At 71.2% G+C, this 17,992-nt stretch overlaps 1 protein-coding gene across 2 annotated transcripts in view; it reads left to right on the top strand.

The window, feature by feature from the left end:
* AHDC1 (AT-hook DNA binding motif containing 1) overlaps nucleotides 1-17,682 on the top strand; it is a 31,044-nt gene extending 13,362 nt beyond the window's left edge. The window contains exons 2-4 of one of the 2 annotated variants that reach the window (XM_088531046.1): nucleotides 10,780-10,942; nucleotides 12,536-12,576; nucleotides 12,706-17,682. In XM_088531046.1, the coding sequence (XP_088387172.1) occupies nucleotides 12,783-17,672 (4,890 nt within the window). In that variant the 5' untranslated portion in view covers nucleotides 10,780-10,942; nucleotides 12,536-12,576; nucleotides 12,706-12,782 and the 3' untranslated portion in view covers nucleotides 17,673-17,682. Of the gene's footprint in view, nucleotides 1-10,779; nucleotides 10,943-12,535; nucleotides 12,577-12,705 lie in introns of those variants that run through there. The other variant, XM_088531045.1, reaches the window with a different exon arrangement.
* Nucleotides 17,683-17,992: the final 310 nt, after the last annotated feature.

Below are 17,992 nucleotides of genomic sequence, written 5' to 3'. Positions count from 1 at the left end.
GGCAAAGAGGGCAGTGGGCTGGCAAAGAGGGTGCTGAGCCTGCAAAGAGGGTGGTGGGCTTGCAAAGAGAGTGCCAGGCTTGCAAGGAGAGCATCAGGCTCGCAAAGAGAGCGTGAGGCTTGCAAGGAGAGCAGTGGGCTTACAAAGAGGGTGGCGGGCTTGCAAACAGAGCGCGAGGCCGGCCGCGAGGGCGCTGGGCTTGCATGGAGAGCGGCGAGCGGGCGCACCGGGCGGGCGCGCGGCGTGTCCGGCACATGGCCGCGCTCTGGAGGGGAGCCGGCGGGGCGGGGGATGCGAGCGGAGCCCGCATGATGGAGAACATCAGGAATTTCCTGCAGCTGAGCAACACACCAAATACCAGAGCGCGCGGCGAGCAGGGTGCCGGGGGGAAGCGCGCGGGGCCGCAAATAACCCGCCGGCCCCGGGGAGGGCAGCGGCCTGGGGGGCGCGCGGCGGCGCCGGGGGGGCAGCCTGGCGCTCGGGTGCTTTTTCCATCCGTTTGTCCCTCCGCAGCCCCTCCGTGCGCTCTCTGCTTCCCAAACCCGGCGCAGCGGCTGCCTCGCACCCGCTGCCCCCTCCGAGCGCCCGTCGGCTGCATTTCAGCTGGGGGGTCGCGTCGGTGCCGCCCCCCGGGCGCGTGGGGAGGTGCCTGCCACACGTGTGACGAGTTTCCAAGGTCTCCCTGGGAGCCCCAAGCAGCCCAGGGCCCCAGCGAACACCGTCACTTTGGGTCACCGCGCCAGAGAGACGCGCCGAGCACACGGGGGACACGGTGGCACCTTCTGCTTGTGCCACCCACATGCGGAGGGCGAAGGACAGTGCAGGAGCGCCCTGGCGCGCACCTCCAAGGGCAGCCTGCAGCATCGGGCCGCTTGCTTGCAGGCTGCATGGGAGAGGAGTGAGGGAGAAACGTGGCTGGGGGTGGGTATCTACTACTGATGGGGCTGCAAGGAGCTTCCTTGGGGGCTAGGGGTGACCAGGTGGCGTTTTGCTGTGCAAATCTCCATGCGCGTTTGCAGATCTCCATGCACATTTGTAAAAATATGCATGCATGCTGGCAAATATCTCCATTCATACTGGCAAAAACCTTCCTGGGCTCTTGCATAGCTGTGTGCACGCTTGCAGAAACGGCCATGCGCGCTTGCAGACCCCCATGCACGCTTGCAGACCTGGCGCGCTGCAGGCGAGCAGGAGCAGGGCCCGGTGCCGCGGGGCAGCTGAGCAGGCAGGAGGCCGGCGCCGAGGCCGCGGCAGGGCCGGCACCGCGGGCTGTGCTGCAGGGGGGAGCGAGCCTGAACCTGGCATCTGTCGAATGTCACCTTAGCCAGACAGCCCGGCTTCGCCGTCTCCATATCAACCGTTCTGCTCCAGCCACCTGCGGGGGGGACGCGGGGGCCGCGCGCCTTGGGGACGAGGAGGAGGCTCTTGTGCAGCCCTCTCTGCTCTCGCCATGCCTCAGTTTCCTGCTGCAGCCCCCGTGGCGAGGACGGCGCGGGGGGACACGTGGCAGGGCCCCTACCTGGCCCGGTCCCCGGCCCCCCCGCGGCGGCGCCGCAGCTGCGGAGCAGGAGGGAGGCCGAGGGCGCCCAGCCCTCGCCGCGAGGCCCCTCCGCAGCAGCTCTGCACATTTTCTTGGACTGTCCCTCTCGCCGCGAGCAGATGTTCGCGCCTGCCGCCCCCCCAGCATCCCCAGCAAGGGCCGGGCCGGCGCCGCCGGCCCCGCGGGTGCTCGTTGCGGGGGGGGCACGGCCACGGCAGCCCCGCGCCTGCAGGCCGGGGTGACGCTGGAGTGTTCCAGGGGGAGCGCTCCGCACCTGCGAGCAGCGCCGGAGCGACCGGAGCGTGCGCTGCGGGCGAGCGGGGCCGTGCGTGCACGGCGTGCACGGTGTGCATGTGTGCATGCTGTGTGCGTGCATGCACGGGGTGCATGCATGGCGTGTGTGCATGAAGTGAGCGTGCACGGCATGCTCACGTGCATGGCGTGTGCGCATGCATGTCGTGCGTGCATGCAAGGGGTGTGTGCATGCATGGGGTGCATGCACGGCGTGTGCGCAGTGCATATGTGCACACACTCCCAGTGCGGGTGCATGCAGTGTGCACATGGCGCGGCTGCATGTAATGCATGAGTGCATGTGTCACCCAGGCGTGTGCATCACGCGTGCATGCAGTGCGCACGCATGCAGCGCCCCACAGGGCCGCCGCTCGCTCCGGCCGCGCTCCGGCGGGAACGCGTTTGCCGGGGAGGCCGGGTGCTGTGGCCGCGCGCGGCGCCCGCCGCAGTCGCAGCGTGGAGCCTCCCGCAGCACCGTGACCTCCTCACCCGTCCTCCTGCCTGCGGGATTAGAGGCTGTTTCCTGCTCAATCGCTCCCAGAACTGGTTCCATCCTGCTTCCGACGGCGGGGGGGCGGCTCCGCTCCCCTTCCCGCATCCCCCCGCGCTGCAGCCGCTCCAGCTCCCCAAACCCCCCTCCTCCCGCCCCCCCCCCCCGCTTTCCCATTAAAATCCTGGGGCTCCTTCACGGTGCGGGGAGGCAACGTGGAAAATCGCTGGGAGGAAGGAGCCGAGGGCGGGAGTGATAAATATTGAAAGGGTGGGATTTCGGCGGAGGCTGCAACAGCTGTGCTGGTTACAGTGTCACACTATCTCTCCGCAGGTTTACTGACCCATTTCCATTCACTCGGCTGCCAGTATCTTAGCAACTGCAACAGTCCCCCAAGAACAGGCGGCTCGCCTGCTATTAGGGACTGCTGCAAGTGTGTCAAGGTTAGCGCGGCCCCCCGAAGCCGCCCCGAGGCGGGGTGACGGCCGCGGCACCGGGTGTCCGCGGGGGACGCGCGGGGTGGGCGCCGGGGAAGGGGGTGGCGGCGCTCGGCCCGGCGCCCCTGGAATGGGAGCCGGGAGTTTGTGCAGCGCCGAGCGCGCCGCCTGCTTGCGAAGTCGCCCACGGACCCAAGTCTGATGGTTTTTCCCCTCCTCGCTCAGTGCTGGTGACAATGGGCAGGAGTTGTTGGTACCCACGAGTGTCACGAGTGGGGCCGGCCTCAGCCGCGGGGCTCCCCGCGGGACGGGCGGCGCGGCGGGGGGCCCGGTGCGCCTCGTCCCCCCCAGGCCGGCAGCGCCGCAGACAGCCGGCTCCACACGAGTAGCGCCGCGGGGACGGCTGCGAGGGAAGCCACAAAAATGATTTAAGGGGCTGGCGGGATTGATTTATTAAGAACAATTAAAAGCGCTAAATACGCTTAGCTCAGCCAGACGCCGCGCGGGGAGGCGGGGGGGGGAGAGACCTGTCTGCTGGATGCGGAGGGTGAGGCTGGCGGAGCGGGGGGACCTGCGGCACGTAGCGGGGGACGGGGTGGCACCGCGCCGGCACCGGGCGGCTGCGGAGGGAGAGGGGCAGGTGCCTGGGGATGGGTTTGCACCTGCGGCGCGTTTGCACCCAGGGCTGCGTGTGCACCCATAGCCAGACGTGCGCGTGAGCTTGCGTTTGCACCCGGGGTGGATTCACACCTCAGGTTGCGTGGACGCCCACCTCGCACGTGCGCCCAGGGTTGCATTGGCTTCCTGGTGTGTTCCTGCTGTGTTTGCAGCCAGGCAGGAGGGCGCCGGGGGGACTGGATGTCCCAGCAGCGCCCAGCTGGGTACAGGGCGGCCAGCGTGACCCGGGGGCTGCACTGGGCTGGGGACTGCTGTGCATGGGGGAGCCAAGGGGCTAGTTCGCTGGGGGCACCAAGAACTCGTTTTACCCATCGGGAAGCGGCTCCCGGGGGAGAATTGCTGCAGAGGCCGCATCCCGCTCCGAGCCGTTACCATCCGGGGACTCCAGCTGTGCCCTGCGCCACCAGCTGCATCGGCATGCGCGGGCGCGCGCGGCACATAAAGCGGCTCCGGGGCAGGATTTATCCCGGCAGGCGCGTTGCAAAGGCCATAAATCGCCTCCTGCGCCCGCGGGGCCGCACCAGGAGGGAGCCGAGTGTCCGCGTCCTCCACACTGTCCCCTCCGCCACCATCCTCAGGGACCGCTGCTGCGTCGGGTGCATGGCCTGGAGTGTCACCCTCCCCAGGGCCCCGATGTCCCCAGGGCTGCGGTGGTCGCAAGGTGACTTGCCCAGGGCCATGCGAGTGGGGCGGTGGCAGAGGCAGGGGGTCCCCGTGCTGGGTACCGCGGGCGCCCGAGGGTTAACGGGGCTGTGCTGCTCCCGCAGGTAATTAGTGACATCCTCTGCTCGGTGACATCGTCCGCGCTCGCTTGCCGCCTCCCCGGCCGCCCCCGCGCGCTCCCGTCCCGGCGCCCCCGCCGCCTCCCCGCGCCCCGGCCCTCTCGCTGCCGCAATTGCCATTCTGACCGGAGCAGCCGGCTCCCCTCGCTGCCCTCTGACCCGCCGTTGCTGTGGCAACTGCATCCCACGTCGGATTACGGAGCCTGAATCCGCCGGCTCCGAGCTCCCGGCCAAAGCCGCCCGGGGCCCGGGCGTCCTGGGGGCTGCGGGCTGCAGCGGGACCCGCAGGCGCTCGAGGCTGCGAGCAGGGAGCAAAGCATGCGGGCAGGACGCCTGGGCCCCCGGATTGGCACCCGTGCGTGCTGCCACTGGGACGGCTCGGACGCCGAATGGCGTCCCCAGTGTCACCAGGGTGCTGGCGGCTGAATGAACAGGCAGCAGCGAGCGCTGCCTGCGGACACCGGCTCCCTCCTGCACCCACGCTTGGTCGCAGCACCAGCACGGGGTCCCTAAAGCGCCCTCGGCACGTGGGCGTCCCCCTTTTCCCAGCACCGCTTGGGAACAGGGCCCTGACGTGACACCCGGACAGGTGGTAGCGCGAGGAGGAGCGCGGGGAGCAGCCCCGCTGCCTGCGTCCCAACGAGCTGCGGGCTGCCCCGCGGCGTGCGGCCCCGGGCTGCGGCCGCTGCCCTGCGCTGCAGCACGCAGCAAACCCTGCTGCACCCGGCCGCCCCGGCGCCACGGTGATGGGCGCCCGGCCTGCAGGAGCCTCCCGCCTTGGCATGTTCCCTGCCAGGGAGCTCCAGCTGCCCCCAAGGCGGCTCCCCAAAACCTGCAGCCGCATCCAGGTGCAACGCAGTGCCTCGTGGTGCCTCGGTTTCCCCCGTTGTGCACAGCCAGTGCGCTCCTTGCGCGCCGGCGCCTCTGCGCAGATGCTGCCGTTATCGCGGGCGCTCTTGTTAGGATGGGGCTGGACGGCCCTGCCGGACGCGGCTCTGGCGAGCGAGGCATCCTTCAAAGGCAGGCGCTCTGTCAACGCCCCGCAGCAGCTGCGTTCTCCTCAATTAGAAGAGGTAATGAAGCAATTTATGGGCATCTACAAAGTGATGTGTGAGTGACAGGCTGTGTACGAGCCGCGCCGGGGCTCTGCCGGCAAGTTGTGTTCTTCCAATTTTAATGGCAAGCTCCCCAGCAGAAAGGAAATATATATATATATATATATATATATATGTATGTATGTAGGTGTATGTGATATGAAGCTCCTAATCACGACCCGAGGCGCAGTGGAGGTGGCGGGTGGCCCTGTGGCCCTGCTGGGTGTCCCGATGCCACGGTCCCTCTTGGCGTGGTGGTCACCGGAGCCCGGTGGCAGCTGGGTGGGAGCAAGTGGAGCCATCCAGGATGCCCGGGCCCCCTGGGAGGGTGGCTACGGGCGGCCGTTCCCATGTGGAGCTGCCAGGGATCCTGGTCCGGGGGCTCCCTGGGCTTGCACCCAAAGAGCCACTTGGGTAGGGCGAGCGCGCGTGGAGCGCGTGTGCACCCGCGGCAGGGTATGCGTGCACCCACGGCAGGGTATGTGTGCACCCGCGGCAGGACACGCATGCACCCACGGCAGGGTATGCGTGCACCCGTGGCAGGACACGCGTGCACCCGCGGCAGGACACGCGTGCACCCACAGCAGGGTATGTGTGCACCCACGGCAGGGTATGCGTGCACCCACGGCAGGGTATGTGTGCACCCGCGGCAGGACACGCGTGCACCCGCGGCAGGACACGCGTGCACACGCGGCAGGACACGCGTGCACCCACGGCAGGGTATGTGTGCACCCGCGCGCCCGCAGCGTGCCCGTGCGCCCCACGAGTGCGGGTCGCGCTCCCCGCAGGGCCCCGTGCGCAGGCACCACGCGCGCCCGCGCCTCCCGCGCGCTGCGGGGCCGCCCCGCTCCCCCCGGCGCCCCAAGCGCCGGCGCTTTGGCAGCGGCCCCAGCGCCGCCCGCGCCGGCCTCGGCCCCAGCGCCGCGATCTCCCAGGAAACAGCGGCTGCGCCGGGAGCTTCCGCTCGCCTGGCGGGTGGCTCCGCAAACCTCCCTCCGCGGCACCCGCCCGCCCGAGCCCTCCCGAGCGGCCCGTTGGGCTCGAGCCGGTTGCGAAACGTGGCCCAATGAGGTCCCCGGCAGCCCCCCTGCCCGCACCCCCGCCCTGGTGTCACCCGGGGTGCCGGGCCGCGGTGGCCGTCCCCACGGCGCAGCGCCCGCCCTCGCGGCGGGCACACGTCCATCTGGCGCCGGACAAATGTTACCGGCCTCGCGCTGGCCCAGCCCCGTGTGCCGTTAACCCGCGGCGCCCTGGGCTCCTGCCGAGCGCTCCTGGGCACGGGGATGGGGACGGGGACGGGGACGGGGACAGCGCCGGGTGGCTTTTGGGGAGATGCCGGGGTGCCCAGCGAGCACTGGGGCATGGAGCTGGGGTGACCCGAGCTGGAGCTCGTGCCTATAAGAGGGAGCGGGAGGGGGTTGTGGCCATCTGCGTGGCCTCAGGCCTGCCAGGCGGGGGACAGTGGGGGCCACCAAGGCCCTGCTGTGGCGCTGGGCACCCCGGCGCGGCCGGGGGACGCGGCGGCTGCGCGCGCGCCACGCGCCATGGCGGGGCGGGGGAACAAAGCTGGCACCGAGGGAAGCGGCTAAATTTAGCCCGTTTCCCGGCTCGCTCCGAGCTGCGGCTCCGGGCTCCAGGCGGCCGAGGTGCCACCGGCGCCGCCATCCATCTGTCGCCCCATTTCACAGCGTCACCTCCCCAGCCCCCAGCGCGGGCAGGGGGGCGGCCGCAGGCCCCACGTGGGGACGGGGACGTGTTGGGAGAGGGGGCTGCATCCCCCCGACACGGGGCTGGGGGGGATCTGGGCTGCAGGAAACATCCGTGAGCTCCGTGTCCCTGCGGCAGCTTCTGTCACCCAGGCTGGTGGCATGGGGACACAGTCCTTGCAGGGGACGTGGTCCTTGCAGGGGACACGGTCCGGGCAGGGGGACATGCTCCTTGCAGCAGGAGCTGTTTGCTTGCAGGGGACAAGTTTCCTTGCGGTGGGAGGTGGCTCTTGCAGTGGGAGATGGTTTCTTGGAAGGGGAGATGTTTTCCTGAGGCGGGAGGTGCTTCTTGCAGAGAAGGTTCTTGCAGTAGGAGACGGTTTCTTGCAGAGCAGCTAATCCTGGCAGGGGGAAATGGGTTGTTTTTCTTGCAGTGGGAGCTGGTTACTGCAGGGGAGAGGTTTCCTTGCAGGGGAGAAGGTCTTTGCAGCAGGAGCTGCTCCTTGCAGGGGAGGCGGCTGCTGCCAGGGGAGATGGCTCTTGCAGGAGGAGGTGTTTGCTTGCAGGGGAAACGTGTCTTTTTGGCAGGCAGGGGTGGTTCTTGCAGAGGACGGTGGTTTCCTGCACGGGGAGGCGGTTTCTTGCAGCAGCCGCCGTGGGGGCCGGACGGACCTCCCCAATCCCGGCACCCCCGGGGCTCCGTGGGGGCCGAGGGCTGAGGCCGGGGCCCCCGTCGTGGAGGGGACAGGCCGGGGTCCTGACGCCGCAGCGCCTGGGGACGGGTGCAGGACGGGGGCCGCGCGCCCGCTCTGCAGCACCGCGGTGTCACCGCTCGGGGACACGGCCGTCTCCAGCGTCCCTCCCTGCGCAGTGTCAGAGCTGCTTTGGGGACGGGTCCCCACGGACTGCGCCAGCCCCCACGGTGCCAGCTCCTGTCCCCAGTTGTCCTGGAGGAGGAAGGAGGAGGAGGAAGGACCAGGCGGGAGCCTGATGCCAAAGGGGCTGTGTGGAGGGTGGGGAGCAGCTCGGGGACAGTGTTGAGGACCAGACTGGGGACAGGCCTGGGGACCAGACAGGGACCCCCCTGGCTGCGCTGCTGCCACATCCCCCTCTCGGTTCCCCTGGGCCCTGTGGGGCAGCCCCAGGCACCCGCCATGTCGGGGCTGTGTCACACGTGTCCCCAAGCCCCGGGGGCCTCTGCATGGTGCAGGGGGGGTCCTGCCCGGCCGCCCCCCCGCGGCGCGGGGAGGGCCTGGCCCCGGGGGGTGGCCGGGGCGCCCGGAAAGCCTGGGCGCGCGCCTGCCAGGAAGCGTCACCGGAGGGGATTTTCCATTGGTGTCAGCAGCCGGGACGGGAACGGCGGGGGGGCGGGAGCCTGCGGGACATGGGGCACAGAGGGGACATTGCGGGGGCGGGCACTGCCACGGTGTCCCCAGGCATGTGTGTGCAAGGGGGACACCCCCCCGGTGCTTCCAGATGCGAGTGTTTGAGGGGGAGATGTCCCCCCCGGTGTCCCCAGACACGCGTGTGCAGGCAGGAGATGTCCCCATGGTCTCCCCAAACACATGTGTGAAGGGGGAGACACCCCCCTGGTGCTTCCAGACGTGTGTGTGCAAGGCAGCCCCCTCTGTGGTGGTCCTAGACGTGCGAGTGCTGTGGGGAGATGTCCCCACGGTGTCCCCAGACACGTGTGTGCAAGGGGAGGGTGTCCCCACGGTGTCCCCAGACACGTGTGTGCAAGGCAGGCGCCTCCACGGTGCCCTGTGCACACAGTGCAGAGCCACTTCCACAGGGTCGCCCGTGCGAGGGGACACCCTGCCGAGGTGCCCAGGCCACGTCCGTGTGCACGCACGTGTCACCCAGGTGTGGCTGTCGGGGGGTCTGGGCAGCCCTGGCCGCGCGCGGGCGCTTGGGGACACGGCGCGTCCCCGGCCTGGGCGGCAGCCGCGTCCCCGGCTGCCGGTGCCATCTCCGGCCCCACCCGGCGTCTGGGTGGCCCCGGCGCTGGGCACCAACCGCGGCCGTGTCCCCGCTGCGGGGGGGTGACAAGGGGGCCAGGCCGGGGAGCTGCTAAACTAATTAAAGCGTTTTCAGCAGCGGGATTAACGGGGGGGCGCCAGGCCAGGTAGGCGATTGGCGCCGCGGGCGCCGCTATTGGATTTCTGTGCGGCGAGTCAGCACAATCCGGGGGCCGCTATCGGCTCCGGGGTCGGGAGGTGGGAGCCGAGGTGACCGCAGGCCCCGCGCCCCCCCGCGCTCGCCTTCCTCCACTGCCTTCCTCTCCTCCTCCTCCTCCTCGTCCTCGCCGCTGCCCCCCGCCCGCGGCTCCCGCGCTCCCTCTCTGCAGCCCTGCTCTCTTGTGTGTGGTCTCTGCTGGTGTTTTGTAACCAGCCAGGGGAAAAAAAAAAAAAAAAAGGAAAAAAAAAAAAGGAGGAAAAAAAAAAAGGGAAAAAAAAAAACAGGGAAAAAAGGCCGGCCCTGCCCCTGGCTAGCAACCCAGGAATGGCGAGGTCCGGAGCGCCTAATGCGAAACATGTGGCGGCAGCCTGGGGCTGAGCAGGGGAGGTGAAAGTGAGCGCCGCGGCGCGGCCGGCCCCGCCACCCGGCTGGGTGGCCCCGTGTCCCTGTCCCCTCCTCAACGGTGCCAGGGTGCTGGTGCCGGTGCCGGGTGGGGGCTCGGGGTGCCCAGCACCGGGATCCGCAGCCGGGAGCTGCCGCGTGGATGGGGCCTGCTCCACCGGCACCGTGGTGCGCGCGGCTTGTGCCACCCTGCCGGGCCGTGCGGCCGCCCCCACGGTGTCCCTTAGCCCCGGCTTCGCCCACGCGGCCGCCTACTCCGCACCTTGCGGCGCTGGCACCTGCCCTGGGCACCCGTGTGGCACTGCGAGGCTCACGGGAACACACTCGGGCACGTTGTGGCACTGCGAGGCTCGCGGGAACACACTTGGCCGTGCTCGTGGCTCCACAAGGCTCGGAGGAGCGCGCGGGTGCTCTTGTGCCCCTGGCAGCGTCACGGGAGCCGCGGAGGCGCGCTCGTGGCACCGTGAGCCCCGGTGGCACCCAGTGCCGCCGCCACAGCGTCACACGCAGCGCGCACAGCGGCCGGCCGTGCGGCCCGGACCGGCTGCCGGCGGCTCCGCTGGAAAGCCTCCCGCGCGCTTCCTTCCTGCCTGACTCCCCTCCAGGCGCGCTCGGCTGCGGCAGCTCCAGCGGAGCCGGGACCGGTCTTTCGAGCGCATATTTTCCTGCTCCGTGCTGCCCTCGCTGTAACTCTACACCGCGCAGGCGGCCGGGCCGCGGTGCCTGCGCCGCGGTGCCAGCGCCGGGCGGCCGCGGAGGGGGCGGCGGCCGCGCTGCCAGGTTGGAATTCTCCTTCCGTGCCTTGCTGATAAGTTGTCACGCTAATCCCGAGCCCGGGAAGAGCCTGGAGCTCGCGGCGCGGCTGTGAGTGTGTGTGCGCTGGTGGAGGAGGAGGCAGCGCGCTGCGATCCGCGGCGGCAGCAGCCAAGCGCGCGGGCACGGCCGGAGCGCCCCAGGTGCCGGGCCGCGCGCGCCCGCAGGTGACGCGAGGGGACACGCACGCACACGTGCCAACGTGCGTGCACATGGGCGCAGCCGTGCGCCTGGAGCGAGCCCGGGCGTCCCTGCAGCCGGGCCAGGGCGAGGAGGGCAGCGAGGGGCGTCCGTGTCCCCCGGGGAGGCGCAGGGGACATGTGGGGACTTGGTGCGAGCCCTGCGCGGGTCTCTGCTTCCTTGCGCAGATGGGAGCTCGCTCGCCGGCCAGCCCGTCGGAGCGGAGAGCGGCGCCAGCGCGGCAGCCGAGCGGCCCCCGCGCGCCCACGGCCCCCGCCAGCCCCCCAGCGACGGCGACGGCGCCCCGGGCAGCTGCAAAGTGACCCTGCTCTGCAAGCAGCCGCGGCCCAGGTACGGGGGCCACCGCGCTGGGGACAGCGGTGGCAGCCCTGGCTGTCCCCAGGGCCGGGTGCGGGGAGCTTCAGGTGGCTTCGGTTTGAGGGGGGTTCCGGGGCGGGGGATGTGGAGCCCCTTCGCAGATGGTGGCGGGGGGACGCGGCCGGATGGGCCCCCCGGGCGCTCGCGGCACAACCCGACGCCTTTGATCGCCGCGGGCGCCAGGGCCGTTCCCAGGGATGCCGACCCCGCGGGCTGCACATCTGGCCGGGCGTTGCCTGGCGACGGCAGCTGTGCGGCGGGGGGCGGTGACACGGGTGGGGGCGCCGCGTGGCCCCGCGCCCGGGCAGGGCGGGCGGGGGAAGGAAGCGGGGCCGGGCGGCGGGGGCAGCGCGGGGGGCGGCGGGTCCCGGCCGCGGGGACGGCACCCGGCCGTGCCCGGCGGCTCCTGCCAAAGCGCTGAGCTCACTTCCTCCGGGAACGGCCGCGCTCCGCGAGCCGCCGCTGCCGGGGGACGGGGGGTCCTCGCGGCTCCTGCGCCCCCGTGCTGACTCGCCCCGGCCCCCCCCGGGCCCCGGCAGCTGCCCCATCCCTGTTCCACGTGCACAGGGCCCACGCGTGGGTCCCCGACATGGGTGTCCCCGGTCCCTGCCCCTCTAGGCCATGACGTCCCCACGATTGGGGCAGCTCCGGGAGCCCCCGCTGCGCCCTGCATCCCTAGGAGGGGGTGACGGGGAACAGGAGCGACCAGGGACACTTCCCCCCGCCCCAGCTCCATGTGGCCCCAACCCGGGGTGCAAGGTGGCCCCGCGGAGCGATGCGGCCCCACGGGTGTCATCGACGGGGGCGCGCGGCTTCCTGGCTCCATCTGTCCCTGAACAAAGAACTTTCTTCCCCTGCTCTGCGTCCCTGTCCCGTCCCCGCTGCTGGGGACGCGGTAGCGGGTCCGTCCCCGCCGTCCCGCCGGGTGTTGGTGCAGGGGGGGCGGCAGCCCCGTGTCCCCCTCCCGTGGAAGGGCCGGGCAGACGAGCGGGGCGCGAGGCCGGGCGGGCGGCGGGACGGGCCCCGGTGGCCCCGGTGGCCCGCGGTGGCGCGGGACGGTCCGGCGCGGCGCGGGCTGCGCGGCTCGCAGGGGACACCTAGCGGCAAGGCCACCGCAGAGCCCCCCGCGGCGGCGGGCACCCCACGGACACGCGGCGGGGACGCGGGCGGCAGGAAGGGGACGCGCAGCGGGGCCGGCGTCGCTGCTCGCGGAGTCACGGCGGCGCTTTGGGTGCGCGAGACCCTGTCCCGGGGGGCCGGGCGCCTTCCAGAGCCTCCCCCCACACTCGAGGTCAGACCCTTGTCACCAAATCGAAGGGCAAACTCGTCCCCTGTGTCCCCAGACAGGAGGCAGCGCCCGCATGGGCGCAGGCAGCTCCCTGGCTTGCAGCCCCGATGCCAGGGTGATGGGCAGACGCAGCCCCGCTTGGCAGCGCCAGCCAGGACCCCCCGGGAAGGCCCGGGCAGAGCAGCCTGTCGGGGAAGGGCAGGAGGGACGCGCGGCCGGGCTGGCGATGGCAGCAGGGACACCCGGCCCTGACCCTTGCCCCCCGCCTTGCTTTGCAGGGAGCTCAAGTGCAATAGCAGGAGCAGCAGCAAAGCCGAGGGTGAGTGCGGGCGAGCGGGACCCCTCTCCGGGGGCAGGGGGATGGAGCAGGGTGCGGAGGCTGTCGGCAGTTCGCAGAGGTCCCCAGCGCCGCCCGCGTGCCCTCACTGTCCCTCTCTGCCCCCTCCAGGTCCCGGTGCCACCTTTGCCGACCCCCATGTCAGCAACTGCTCGGCCAAGCGGCACGCGGGGGAGGAGGAGGTCAGGATGCGCGTGAAGCCCCCGGGCCCAGTGGTAACGACCAGCGTTGTGCGAGGCTCGCCCGACTACGTCCGAGAGCCCAAGTACTACCCGCCGGGGCACCCGGCGCAGCGGCCCGCGGCCTGCCCGGCGGAGAAGGCCCTGTCCTGCAGCGTGCTGAGCTTCCCTGAGGGCTCGTGCCCCGCGCTCGGCCGCGAGCACCAGGCGGGCCCGCTGCTGCACGGCGACCCGGCCGACCGCTGCCAGAGCGTGCGCGGCGGCACCAAGGGCGAGGACTTGGTGGGCTGCGCCGGCGAGCCCCGGATCCTGGGGGGCAGCGCGGAGGAGAGCGCCGCCCGCGAGCGGGCGCCCCAGCCCTTCCCCAAGGCGACGCTGGCCTCGGGCCGCTGCAACGTCGACGGCATCGTCGCGCTGCTCAGGAGCAAGTGCGGCAACGGGCACATCAACCTGCACCCCGTGGTGCAGCTCATCGACATCATGAAGGACCTCAACCGCCTCTCCGAGGACCTCAAGAGCAGCGGGGTGCACCTGGACTGCGGCACGCTGCGCGGCGGCGCCGACGAGAGCCGCCTGCCGCCCGCCGAGCGCGACCTCCAGTACAGCTTCTTCTCCTCGCCCTCCTTGGCCAACAGCATCCGCAGCCCCGAGGAGCGGGGCGTGCTCTGCAAGACGGAGGCGCCGCGGCACGCGCGGCCCCGCGACGGCGAGCCCCAGGGCGCCGGGGCCCAGCAGCCCCCCGGCCACGGCGCCGCCGCCGCCTCCAAAGCGCCCGCGGAGGAAGCCGGCTGCTCCCAGGCGGACGCCGGCGATTACTCCGAGCTGGCCGAGGCCGACATCCTCAACGAACTGGCCTCCTTGGCCTGTCCCGCGACGCAGCTGCTCGAGCCGCAGGCCATGGAGCCGCAGCCCCAGTTGCTCCCGGCCCAAGAGCTGGATTCCCAGTCCCGGCTGCTGGATTCCCAGTCACTGGAGTCGCAGCCGCAGCTGCTGGATTCGCAGAGCCTGGAGCCGCTGCCGGAGTCGCTGGAGCTGCAGAACCTGGAGCCGCTGGGACTGCAGTCGCTGGAGCCGCTCTCTGCGTCGCTGGAGCTGCAGTCGCTGGAGCCGCTCTCGGAATCCCTGGAGCTGCAGTCGCTGGAGCCGCTGGCGGAGCCGCTGGGGCTGCAGGCGCTGGAGCCGCTGCCTGGCGCCCTGGAGCCGCCGCTGCTGGACTCGCAGGCGCAGCTGCTGGCGCCGGAGGCCGCGCTGCTGCTGGAGGCGCCGGCGGGCGCCGGGGAGGCCCTGCGGGCACCGGGGCTGCCGCCGCGCCTGGGGGGCTGCGCGCTGGGCGGCGCCGTGAAGCGCGGCCCCTGCGGCGGCCGCGGCGCCGGCCGCTGCGGCGACGACCACCGCAAGTACGCGCTGCGCCGCAGCGACAAGCCAAAGATCCTGTGCCGCCGCCGGAGGCCGGGGCGAGGGCGCCGCGCCGACATGGCCCCCGAGGGCCGGCTGCTGCCCCTGGCCCTGCCCGCCGAGGCGCCCGCGGACGCGGAGGAGCCCGGCGTCCCGCCGCTGTCACCGTCACCGCCGCCGCCGCCGCCTCCCACCACCCTGGAAGCCGATGAGGCCCCCAAGACGCCGGCGGCGGCGCCGAAGAAGAGCAAGTGCCGGGGCGTGCGGAAGATGGTGGTGAAGATGGCCAAGATCCCCGTGTCGCTGGGGCGGCGGAACAAAACCACCTACAAGGTGTCGTCCCTCAGCAGCAACCTCAACCTGGAGGGCAAGGAGCTGGCGGCCAGCACCTCCATGGAGCCCACGCCGCTGCTCAAGATGAAGAACAACGGGCGCAACGTGGTGGTGGTCTTCCCGCCGGGCGAGATGCCCATCATCCTGAAGCGCAAGCGGGGCCGGCCCCCCAAGAACCTGCTGCTGGGCCAAGCGAAGCCCAAGGAGCCCGCGCCGGAGGTGAAGAAGAGGAGGCGGAGGAAGCAGAAGCTCGCCTCGCCCCAGCCCTCCTACATCGCCGACACCAACGACAGCAAGGCCGACTACTCGGACGTGCTGGCCAAGCTGGCGTTCCTCAACCGGCAGAGCCAGTGCTCGGGGCGCTGCTCGCCGCCGCGCTGCTGGACGCCCAGCGAGCCCGACTCCATCCACCAGGCGCCCGACACGCAGAGCATCTCGCACTTCCTGCACCGCGTGCAGGGCTTCCGCCGGCGCGGCGGCAAGGCGGGCGGCTTCGGCGGCCGCGGCGGGGCCCACGCCGCCCGCGCCTCCCGCTGCTCCTTCAGCGACTTCTTCGAGGGCATCGGCAAGAAGAAGAAGGCGCCGGGCGCGCTGCACGCCGACGCCGTGCACCCGCGCAAGCGGGGCCGGCCCGAGCCCGACCCCGTGGGCAAGCCCAAGCGCAAGCGGCGGGCGCGCAAGAACGGCGCGCTCTTCCCGGAGCCCAGCGCGGGGCAGAGCTTTGGCGGCGACGGCGCCGCCGACTGGGCCACCGACAAGGGCAGCCCCTGGGCCGCGCACCACGGCCACGCGGGCGGCCCCGCCGGCCGCAACTGCGGCTACCAGGGCGCCGAGACGCGGCCCTTCCACGCGGCGGCGGCGGCCGAGTCGGGCTCCTCGGGCCGCGGCGGCTTCTTCGCCGGCGGCGCGGCGTCCTCGCAGGCCGACGTGAGCCAGGAGAGGCACAGCCTCTTCACGGGCTACTTCCGCTCCCTGCTCGACTCGGACGACTCCTCCGACCTGCTCGACTTCGCGCTGTCGGCGTCGCGCGCCGAGGCCCGCAAGTCGGCGGCCGCCGCGGCCTACACGGCGCCCGGCGGCGCCCTGGCCGCGCAGCGCGGCCTGGCCGCCTACCCGGCGCGCGGCGGCAAGGTGGCGGCGACGGCGGGCGCCGAGGCCGCTTTCCACGCGGCCATGCAGGGCCGCCAGGCCTTCCCGCCCGGCCGCGCCGCCTACGGCGCCGCGCAGGCCGCCGAGTGCCGCGGCGCCGACGCCTTCCCCAAGCTGGTGCCGCCGGCCGCCGTGTCGCGCTCGCCCACGGCCCACGCAGCGGCCAGCGGCGCCGCGGGCTACTCGCCGTACGGCGGCTACGGCGCGGCGCAGAGCGTGGCGCCCGCCAGCGTCTTCCCGCCGGGCAAGCAGTACGCGGCGGCGGCGCAGGACTGCGCCAACAGCAAGGACTGCAGCTTCGCCTACGGCAGCGGCAGCAGCCTCCCGTCCTCGCCCAGCAGCGCGCACAGCGCCGGCTACGCGCAGCAGACGGCCGGCCCCAGCCTGCCGCTGGGCAAGGCCTCCTTCTTCAACAGCGGCGAGGCCGGCCAGTTCTCCAGCGCGTCGCACACGCCGCTGCGCTGTGACAGCCGCGCCAGCACCGTCTCGCCCGGCGGCTACATGGTGCCCAAGGGCTCGGCCTCCTTCCAGCCGTCGCCCGAGAACTGCCGGCAGTTCCCCGGCGCCTCGCAGTGGGCGTTCCGGCAGGGCTACGGCGGCCTCGACTGGAACTCGGAGGCCTTCGGCCAGCTCTACAACCCGGGCTTCGAGTGCCACCTCAACGAGCCCAACGTCATCCTCGACATCTCCAACTACACGCCGCAGAAGGCCAAGCAGCAGACCGTGTCGGAGACCTTCTCCGAGTCCTCCTCCGACAGCACCCAGTTCAACCAGCCGTCTGGCTACCGGCGCGCCAACAGCGAGGCCTCGTCCAGCGAGGGCCAGTCCAGCCTGTCCAGCCTGGAGAAGCTCATGATGGACTGGAATGAGGCGTCCTCGGCCCCGGGCTACAACTGGAACCAGAGCGTCCTCTTCCAGAGCAACTCCAAGCCTGGACGGGGCCGGCGAAAGAAAGTGGACATGTTCGACACGTCCCACCTGAACTTCTCGTCCTCTTCCTCGTCCTCTTCCGTGTACCCCTCCAAGAGGAGCACGGGGCCCCGGCAGCCGCGGGGCTCCCGCGGGGCCTGCGCCTCCAAGAAGGAGCGGGGCACGGGCAAGGCCAAATTCCCCACCAAGTCCCAGCCGGTGAACGCCCTCTTCCAGGAGAGCGCGGACCTGGGCCTAGACTACTACAGCGGGGACAGCAGCATGTCCCCCCTGCCCTCGCAGTCGCGGGGCTTCGGCGTGGGCGAGCGGGACCCGTGCGACTATGCCGGCCCCTACTCCATGAACCCCTCCACCCCTTCCGACGGGACCTTCGGCCAGGGCTTTCAGAGCGACTCCCCCGGCTTGGGGCAGCCGGATTTGGAGAGCAAACACTTCCCCGCGCTCCCGCACCAGCTGGCGGCCCCCGGCCAGCAGACTGTCTTCGAGGCCGGCTTGCAGAAGGCCTTCTCGCCCAACTGCTCGCCCACGCTGGCCTTCAAGGAGGACCTGCGGGCGGGCGAGCTGCGCAAGCTGCCGGCCTGCGACTCGCTCAAGCACAGCCTGCAAGGGGCGGCCCTGCCGCACGCGCCGCACATGGCCTGCCGCGACCTGCCCATGCCGCAGCCGCACTACGACTCCCCCAGCTGCAAAAACCCCCCGTACTGGTACTCGCCCAACGCCAGCACCCGCAGCCCCTCGTACGACGGCAAGGCGGGCGCCGGCATGCTCGTAGACTTCATGGGCAGGACGGACCCCTCGTGTCTGAACCCCCACTTGACCAGCCCGAGCGGCAGCCACCCCTCCAAGGGCGAGAAGGAGCCCTTGGAGATGGCCCGGGCTCACCACCGCGGGCCTTACGCCTGTCCCTTGATCAGTGACTTGAATATCTCCCCCGTGCCGAGAGACTCAATGCTGCAGCTGCAGGACAACTACAGGTACCCCAGTTTTGCACCCCAAGGGCACCCCGTCATGGCCCCCACCCAGAAGAGCGGATTTTTGGGTCCAATGGTAGAGCAACACCCCGAGGACACTTTTACGGTCACCTCATTGTAGTGTCAGCTGACGTGCCAACCGGACAACGAGGTTTTGTTACAGGGTAGGTCCGCGGCGGGGAGCGGGAAGGGGGGACAGCGGGTGCCACCGGACACAGCGGTCCCCGTGGGGCCCTGTCGGGGGCTCCACTGAGCGGGGTGGTGGCGGGGGGCTCGGCGGGGACGGGGACGGCTGCGACGCGTCTCACCCGCGTGTGTTGTGTTTCTCTTGCAGAGGTAATTTAGCCAGCACTTTTTTTCTGGAACACTTTTCAAGTTCTGTATTTAACTGGGATTGGAACCGTTTGTTTGTTTTCTAAAAAAAAAAAAAAAAAAAAAGGA

This window comes from Tinamus guttatus, unplaced genomic scaffold (genome assembly GCF_059628265.1).
Source record: "Tinamus guttatus ecotype Peru unplaced genomic scaffold, ASM5962826v1 Tinamus_guttatus_pri_ptg000397l, whole genome shotgun sequence".
In the NCBI taxonomy this organism is placed as follows: domain Eukaryota; kingdom Metazoa; phylum Chordata; class Aves; order Tinamiformes; family Tinamidae; genus Tinamus; species Tinamus guttatus.
Note: the sequence above shows the minus strand (reverse complement) of the source record. Positions and strands in the feature narration are given on the sequence as shown.